This window comes from Mya arenaria, chromosome 2 (genome assembly GCF_026914265.1).
Source record: "Mya arenaria isolate MELC-2E11 chromosome 2, ASM2691426v1".
NCBI classification, from domain to species: domain Eukaryota; kingdom Metazoa; phylum Mollusca; class Bivalvia; order Myida; family Myidae; genus Mya; species Mya arenaria.
The window spans coordinates 8,091,784-8,100,480 of NC_069123.1; the positions used below are offsets into that span (position 1 = coordinate 8,091,784).

Below are 8,697 nucleotides of genomic sequence, written 5' to 3' on the forward strand. Positions count from 1 at the left end.
CAAAATACAAGCGCCTGAAGATGCAGGTGTTTTTGCATTTCTCACGATCTATGTTTTTTCTCAGACGAAAAACAAGATGGCTGCGCCCATAGGAGTCAGATTGTCAAGATTATTTTTATCGGAAACAAGACCAATATATTCACTGTACGTTATAATAAGATATTTATATGCTTGCTATTAACCCATTTTATATTTTCTACTACCCCATTACTTAATAGCATTTCCATTATAAGAATTATTGACCTTGTCTTCACTTCTGTCCTACCTGTCATGGTTTAGGTTATGCACCAGTCAATTGTAACCACGGCCCCACCAGGTCCGGGGGTATACCGGGGATAGCCGGGGAAATGGGCCGTGTTTTTACCTTTCAGGTGGCCACGCAGTGGCAGGTGAATGCGGTAGTTTTGTCTTCGTGCAAAATATAACGGGGAATTGGCCTTACCTAGGGTTCCTTGGGTGCGGGGGCATTTGGCGGGGATTTTACCATCAGTTCGTCCCTGCAGGCCCCTGGGGGTGGGGGCCGTGGTTACAATTGACTCATAAATGCTACGTCGCATGGCAATATTTTGCTTGAATGAAGACTTAAAACAAAGATAACTTAACTATTTCTTCACCATTTTAGATGAAACATACAGGGTTCTCAAAATGAACCGGCCACCGGCCTATTTGACCGGTTAAAACCAGATAGCGGCCGGTTAGAATTGTTGAAGAAACCATAAGGTCACATTCTTTTCTGACATATTTAATGCTGATTATCTAGTCTTTCTTTGGTGTATGTAAGAGTCTTCAGGTTCGAAATCGAATTGGTAAGAATTCTCCGTAATTCGCGCATGCGCAAGCACAGTTTCCTGTTAGAAGAAAACATTGCCGATGTCAAAAAAAAGAGAACATACCATATTTCACCTTAGAGTTCGGACACCTTTAAATATTATTTTTTTGCTGTCCGCATTCATAGAAAATTACCATTTTTAAATTTTATCTACATGTATTTTAAACCTGCCTTTTTTCTTTGTTTGCATTTTACCACTTATTAAATTATCCGTAGTTATCAATGGTCATGAACTTATTTATTACGCCTATACATGTAAATCCTTCATCAAGTTAATTAAAATCCCATTAAACACCATTTTATACATGCAATGAAATGAATAAACACATTCTATCGGCTTCAGATCAAACAGTCATATTTTGTGATGCCACATAACTCACAGTTATACCCACGAGGATTTTGTGGAGAGCATGGACATTGCTATGCAGGATTAATGTGTCAGAGTGGAGTTTTAGATTGTAACTTAAGTATTTCATTTCAAACTTTAATTCATCACATTAATTAGTAACCTATATCATTGAATGTGTTGACTTTTATTGATGTTTCAATAAGTATAACTGTACAATTATTGCTTCTTACAGTCTATATACGAGCATATTTATAGATCGTGTTCACGGACTTTCCGGACAGCCCTCTTATTATAAAGGGTGGTACAAGTTTCAAAGTTTATTGGCAGATCGTTTTACAAAAATGTCATGTCTTTGTTTTCCTAATCCCTTGATTGCCCTGGTTGTTTCTTTAATCCTCCAATAAATATTTCACACCTCCTCTTTCTACAGGCAATAAATCGTTTAGGATGGGTGGTAACTAATTAACTTGTCACAGTGGTGTATATGGTGAGGTAATCTAGCCAGGCATTGTAAAGATAAAAATCAATAATCTTTGTCTGTGAAACTTGGTAACTGTGAAAGTTATGATTGATGTCCTTTGGGTGTCCGACAATTAGGTACGCAAAATAAATTATTTTTGAAAATAATTATGAGTGTCCGAACTACGGTGAATTACGGTAATTAAATACCACCTGTTGCATAAGTTAGCGTGATATTTCTCGTTTTAGTTTATATATTTGATTGATTCTTATTTTGATTTGTTTGCAGGAAACTTCAGGAAAAGAAAATGGTTAAAAAATTGGTCTGAAATGAGTTCTTTTTTCTATTTTCAATCCAAAACGGCTTAGTCAGTGATGATACAGACACTGACAGTGACTTGTCAAGGTTTTTCTCTGAATGTATGCTATGTATGACATTTCTGTATATTGTATGTTAACTTATGTACAAAACAGTACCCCCCCCCCCCCCCCCCCCCCAAAGCCTGTTTGTTTTATCTAAAATGGTGTAGTAAATGAAAAAAATCTTTGATTTAAGTCTTCATTTTATGCAAAATGTTGCCCTCCGACGTAGCATATATGACGTAATTTATCACTTGGTATACACACACTGATGATACTAAACAGCTTTTCAATGTACTTCATTTAACTCCTGATCATTTACAAAGCTCTTTTAGAGCCTTTTCTAAATAATGGCGTATGTAGAAACAATACTGGAATCCCCTTACTTTAATAAAGTTAACCAATAGAATAAAAAAGACACCATTTAGCCTCAATAATGCGCTTGAAGGGAACTTTTCTTAACTTTCGGATATTCATTTTGTTCCCCAATCGCCACAAGTCTACTGATTCATACAAATGTAAAATTCATTCTTCACTTGTAACTCCACAATATTTAACCATGCATTGTTTTAAAATAAAAACACAAAAATTAAACATAAATTGTTTTTAGATAAAAATGATTCATGTTTAACTTTTGCGTTTCCCTTATTACACTTAAGTGTTTTAGGAAATTCAGATCAATGTGTCAACAAAGCATTGCATTTTTTCACAATCTGGCAGGTGCCTGTTATTTTTCCACTCAATATACTGGGATCTGTCATTCTTGCATAGGAAGGGGGGGGGGGGGGAGAAGTTAGCACTTAATCATGCCTCTTAAAAGCTGTTTACACTAACTTGTTGCTAATTCGAAAAGATCACTACAGGTAAGTGATCACTCTGAAAATCTTATCTTTTCTGCCATTTGTGTAGTTTATTTACACATGGTCTTAATATTTCCATTAATCAACATTTGATGACATTAGCTCAAAATGCTCCCCCTGGACCAAATATTTATATGCCAAAAGGATTTGGTCTTGCAACACAATTCATATAATGACATAGGCGAAAGTAAAATAATTTGAAAATATAAATGCTTTAAGATGTTCATATATTATGAGATAAAATTAACATCTCACTGATCCTAACTGTTATAAATGTTATATATATTCTTATGCAGATTTTCACGATCAACCGTCTGGGACAGTAGATTTATTGAGCCGACCAAATCTGTTGAGGAAATTCATAATCCTTTAGCTGCAGATGATGAAAGGAGGTTCCACAAAATAAAACCAGCTTCATTAGACACATATACATTTGCAGATTATGACCCAGTTCTTCAGTAAGTTACATGTACACAATATTCATACCAATGTTTTTTTGTAATGATGATCAACATGTTTATTATTTGTGGGTGGTGTTAAGGAAAGAATCTTTTAAGGCTTTATTTACATTCGTCTAATTCTTTGTATAGCTTGAACTTGGAAGTTGATATCAAATAATATATGTTATGTGTTACGACATCATCGTTTATGTCAATAATGCGCTCCAGTTGGATAAGTGCGACACTGAATCAATTATATTTATCAGAGCTCTATAAATGTGTTTAAAATGTCAGCTAGTCCTTTATACAAATGTGTGTTTTCGGTAACATTTCTTTTTGAACAATAAAACAGTTCAGAAGATAATGCTAATTTACAATTGTAATTAATAATTATTAAAAAAGTAAATATAAGTATTAACTGCATTTTTCTTGCATTGATACTGTATGAACACTAAGAACGACTCCCGAAATAAGCATTAGCATGCTTTATAGAATTTGTCTGCATGCCCTACTGCATTCATACAGCATAAAAACAAGAAAAAATGCGATAAATCCTATAATTGAAGTTACAGCTTCTGATGGAGGGAGTGATTCTACCCAAGTTTTAAGACTTTTATGCAGTTGCGCAACTTTGGGCTATCTTTGTCCTCTTTTTTAAATGGTCTTAAATACCTTCTTGATATTTCAGGAAATTTTCTAACATGCTGATGAAAGATGGGAGAAAGCAAATGACACGAGAAATTATTGCCAAGGTAACCTGAATGTTTGCTAGGAATTTAGTGTTTGGCAGAAAATAATCTTTTAGATATTGGATCATATACTGATAAAGTGAAATTCTGTGGCAATTCAGCATTTAGCATTCATCTTGCAAAATCTTTATCCTTGGCCATAACTCAAACCATTTAAGGTATTCAGGACTGTCTTTTGACGGGGATGATATAAGGCCTCCAAGCTGAGGAATATACTTTTTTCCCAAAATTTTGGTTAAAATTACCCTCCATAACCTCAAAACCTTTAACATTTGAAGAATGATTGCAGGTCAAATGTAAATAAAAAACATGTATTTGTTGTCCTGTTTCTGTAAACTACAAAATTAACCATTGTAGCAAAAGTAATGCTTAATTTCCCTGTGTTACAAACAAGGCTCATAACTCTAGCTTTTATAGATAATTAGTTATGCCCCTTGCTGTCTTAAAAATGAATGAAGCTGAGAACTCTGTGATGCTTTTGTTAATATTTGATTTATCAAAATTCAAGAGAATAATTTAAGATCAAAAGCAAATGTTTTAGGCAAGCTATGGGTGTTTCTGGTGTAGAAACATTTTAACAAGAATTACCCCATCCAAAATGGAAATGGAAAATAATCATACACAACCATGGCTGGTATTCCATGTTCAACTTAAGTAAATCTCATAGTCATAATCATTGACTTCATTTACTCTTTTGGTCAGTTATTAATAGCAAGTAATCAGATTAGTTACATCATTCTTAGATCCATTTAAGACTAATATTGAATACCAGCCCTGGGAACCCATTTTATTGAGATGTAAATTGGTTAATTGTATATCAGTTAATCTTCAGTCTGAATGAGGTGATGATTTTTTTTCATTAGACGTTCCAGTATATAAAACACGTTCAGTTGGAGAAATATCACACGGAAAAAGACGAGGTAAAAAAGAACGCCATTGAGCTCGATCCCTTCGTCATTTTCCACACGGCATTAGAAAACGGGAAACCAATTCTTATGACAAAGAAAGTTCGCAAGTCAGGGCAGAAAATACAGGTAATCATTCTAATGTGTAGTTTACATGTATTTATTTTTTACAACAATTATGAAACAAGTTATTGCAACTTATTTTAATCACTCTTGTTGGCTACTTGTTGCGCAACAGTGTGGTCTTGTGTTGTGGTTGTGGGGGAAAGCAGAGTACCCAGAGAAAATCCAAATTTCCGATTTGGTGACCACAAACCAAACTCACAAGTGCCCAGGCTTGGATTCGAACCTGTGTTGCCTTAGTGACAAGCGAGTGCACTAACCACTGTGCTAAACAGACAACCGCTTCTTCTTAATATGGTTGTATTTCTCCAGTGTTGGCACTGATATTGTTCTGATGATTCTAAAATCAATCGAAATGATGATCAAATGATTATTGATGATTAAGAATTAGATCACATTCAGAAAATTTAGTTCATTAAAATTATGTACAGGAATAGATTATTGAAGTTCATCTTTCACTATTATGATAGGCAAATTCATATGGACAGTGTCAGGACCCTTCCAGTAAAACATATACAGTAACCCATTTTTCCCCCTAATATGGACCCCAAAAGGGTAAATTTGCATCTGTAGGAGGGTGGCATAATTAAAAAGTGCCTTCCCCAGGGGGTTATATGCTTATAAAAGGAATAGCCCTCATGTCCTTTCATATTGATTGACCTGGCATGTGATATAAAGATTATAAGCTAGATTTTTCAAAGCACTTATTAAGTTAATACATAAAAGGTCACTAATTAGCATGCACATTTTCAAGGCTTATCATTTGTAATGACATGTCAAAAGCAACATGCGTGCTTGGTGTCATTGGATTTGTCCTGTTGGACTGCCTGCATTTTTTCTGAGTCTGCGCAGATTGCTAATTGTTATAACATAAAAAAATTGGAGTTTTGGGTAGGTTGGGACACTAGAAACAGTTTTTTACCCCAAGGAGTTTTCATAAACATGGATCTGATCACAAAGATTTGTTATCTGCTCTTGTTACAGGTTCCTGTCCCGTGTCCACCCCGCAGAGCCACTTTCCTGTCGATGCGGTGGCTCATTAAAGCCTCAGAGGACAAGAAAAAACAAAGAAGATTGCATGACAAACTCGGACAAGAAATTATAAATGCTTTCAATTTTGAGGTTTGTGATGTTTCTTTTATGCTCATTTGTTTGATACGTAACAATATTTAAACAGTTAATACTTGACTATTAAATCAAGTTATGTTAAAGGATTTTATCTTTCTCATCTGTGTTTCCCCATTTAAAGATAGTGCATAATTATTTATTGGGATTAGTATGGTATACAACTGTAGTAAATTTCGAATTGGAAAAATGCGCAAAAACTGCGAAAGATGCATATGTCGTAAGCAATATGATACATCAGTAAGTAAGATTCAATGCGTTGTTCACAATGGTGTCAATTTGACAATTTTCTTTATCTCTTGCAACAGTACCATCTGGTGTCTAGCCCCTTCAAAGACTTTGACATAGGGAGTTTTGATTGTACTTTATTTTAAAATAAAATTATATGGGGATCAAATTCAACTTCAGTGTACAAGTCAGAAATAAGCAGTCTCTCTGTCTATCTGTGTGTCTGTATGATTTCAATGTGTTCTGCTTTATATCGAAACTGTTCATAATCATTAATGGCTTATATTTCAGGGTGGGTTGATACGTAAAAAGCAAGAAATGCACAAGATATGCGAAGCAAACAAAGCATTAGCAAGTCTCGCATACTGAATAGGACAATGTTTGGGAGTGTTGGATATATAATGTACCTAGTGGAATTTTGTGCGATACTGAAGTTTCATGGTTGGTTTAAAGGCCTCGTGTTGTCACAATACTTCTGCTTGGTTCTTCAAGACTTAGTAATAACTTGACCAGGTAGCTGTATCATTGATATTAAAGCAGCGAGACCAGAGAGGGGATTTTTATATTGATGATTGTCGATTTAAAGGAATAACAATCAAGTTTGTATCAAAACAGATTTCTATGACTATAAATTGTATGAAATGATTTGTTTGTGTTAAATTTGTTGTTGAGTCACATTCTATTGGTGAATCTAACAAGAATCACAAGGGCCAGCAAATGAACCTTAAAAAACTGCTTTTAAACTTAAATTAATACCTTTAAGATGCACTCAGATTTTCTTACTCCCAAATAAGATTTACCACAGTTAATACACTTGTTTAAATATAATAAAAAAGATGAATAAATGTCAAAAACAATGATTCTTATGAAGGCTACCAAGTCTAATTTGAAAGCAAGGTGCAAAAAACATTATATTTCTACCTTATGAGACTTAATTCTTTTAGCACTCACCAATCATTAGTTTTGGGTTTTCAGGTAATATGTACATGGTTACAATCGAGTTATCAGTAATTAATATTTTCCATAAATTCATTATCTAGTAAGTAAGTAGTGAAAGGTTTATCACTCAAAATGCATGTTTTATACATGTGTATTTATTGATTTTAAGAGTGTCACTTTAAGATCATTTTTGATGAATATGGTTGTTCCTTACCGACAACTTCTACATGTATATGAACTTGCCTAGATGCATATGCATACGTAAAGAATGTATAATGAAGTTTATGTTAAACTGTATTATAAAACAGACAAATGCGTATCATAGGCATAAAGAAAAGTAGCTTTCACACAGTTAAAATGTTAACAACATATATGCTCTTGACTGCTAAAAAAGGCAAATTAATAAACACAGTGTCCGAGGTCCTCTTTTCGATTGTCCAACACCGGAAGTGATTCTTTTTTTCATGATTCAAAAAACTTATTCTACCCCCCCCCCACACACACACAACAGATCGTCCACTTTATTATAACTTTATACTTCATTTAAGGAGAAAAAATCTGTTGTCTTGAAATGAGCCAATTTTTGTGAAAATACAATCTAAAAACCTGTGATATAAGTCTGCTGACAAAAGATCAGATCGCAGATTTTCATATTTCCGTTCGAAAATTAATATTTTATGGCTAAAGGTATGAACGTTTTAAGAAATATGCATAAAACATCAATTTTTGAACATTAATATGAACATTAAATGAAGCAGTCTTTTTTTCATGCATTTACGCAAAAATTGGATCGTTCCAAGACAAAAAAGTTGTCAAAACGTTCAATCTGTGAGAGCGCAGCTTTAAGCAGTGTAATGAAATTAAAAAAGGTTTTCTGGACCCAAAGATCCCTGCAACCTTGAACCCAGACTATTCCTAACGTTCGACTACATGAGGTACTTAAAGCTGTACTCTCACAGAGCGACAGTTTTGACATTTTTATTTTTTGTCTCAGAATCAGCTGGCCCCAATTTCTCGAAACTTCTTAACCTTAACAGGCTTAAGTCGCTTATTTCAATTAACCAAAAAAACATATTTATAGTGAATTTATATAAATGAAAAATGGGTTATTGTGATAATAAATTTCTATCTTAACGGTATTAAACCATTTGAATGAGTATATAAAACGCAAAATATTGAAAGACAAAAATAGTGGGTTTAGCTTAATCCTGTTATAAGAGACTTAAGAAGTTTCGAGAAATTGGGGCCAGGTTTTTAAATGTCTGTTAATAGTTCAGTAATTCGTATAAGATAACTCATAATAGATTAGATCTCAATGTTCGAAAAGGTCC

The 8,697-nt window shown here is 34.0% G+C and overlaps 1 protein-coding gene across 1 annotated transcript; it reads left to right on the top strand.

Moving 5' to 3' along the window:
* Positions 1 to 47: 47 nt before the first annotated feature.
* LOC128218649 (28S ribosomal protein S7, mitochondrial-like) lies at positions 48 to 7,074 on the top strand. Its single transcript, XM_052926331.1, has 6 exons — positions 48 to 144; positions 3,154 to 3,315; positions 3,986 to 4,049; positions 4,910 to 5,080; positions 6,059 to 6,196; positions 6,719 to 7,074. The coding sequence occupies exons 1-6, from the start codon at positions 77 to 79 to the stop codon at positions 6,794 to 6,796; spliced, it is 681 nt and encodes a 226-aa protein (XP_052782291.1). The 5' UTR covers positions 48 to 76; the 3' UTR covers positions 6,797 to 7,074.
* Positions 7,075 to 8,697: the final 1,623 nt, after the last annotated feature.

Coding starts and splice junctions, on each gene's coding strand:
- LOC128218649 (XM_052926331.1), top strand. CDS start 77: ATGGCTGCGCCCATAGGAGTCAGATTGTCAAGATTATTTTTATCGGAA. Junction 145..3,153: donor ACAAGACCAATATATTCACT/GTACGTTATAAT, acceptor ATTCTTATGCAG/ATTTTCACGATCAACCGTCT. Junction 5,081..6,058: donor AGTCAGGGCAGAAAATACAG/GTAATCATTCTA, acceptor CTCTTGTTACAG/GTTCCTGTCCCGTGTCCACC.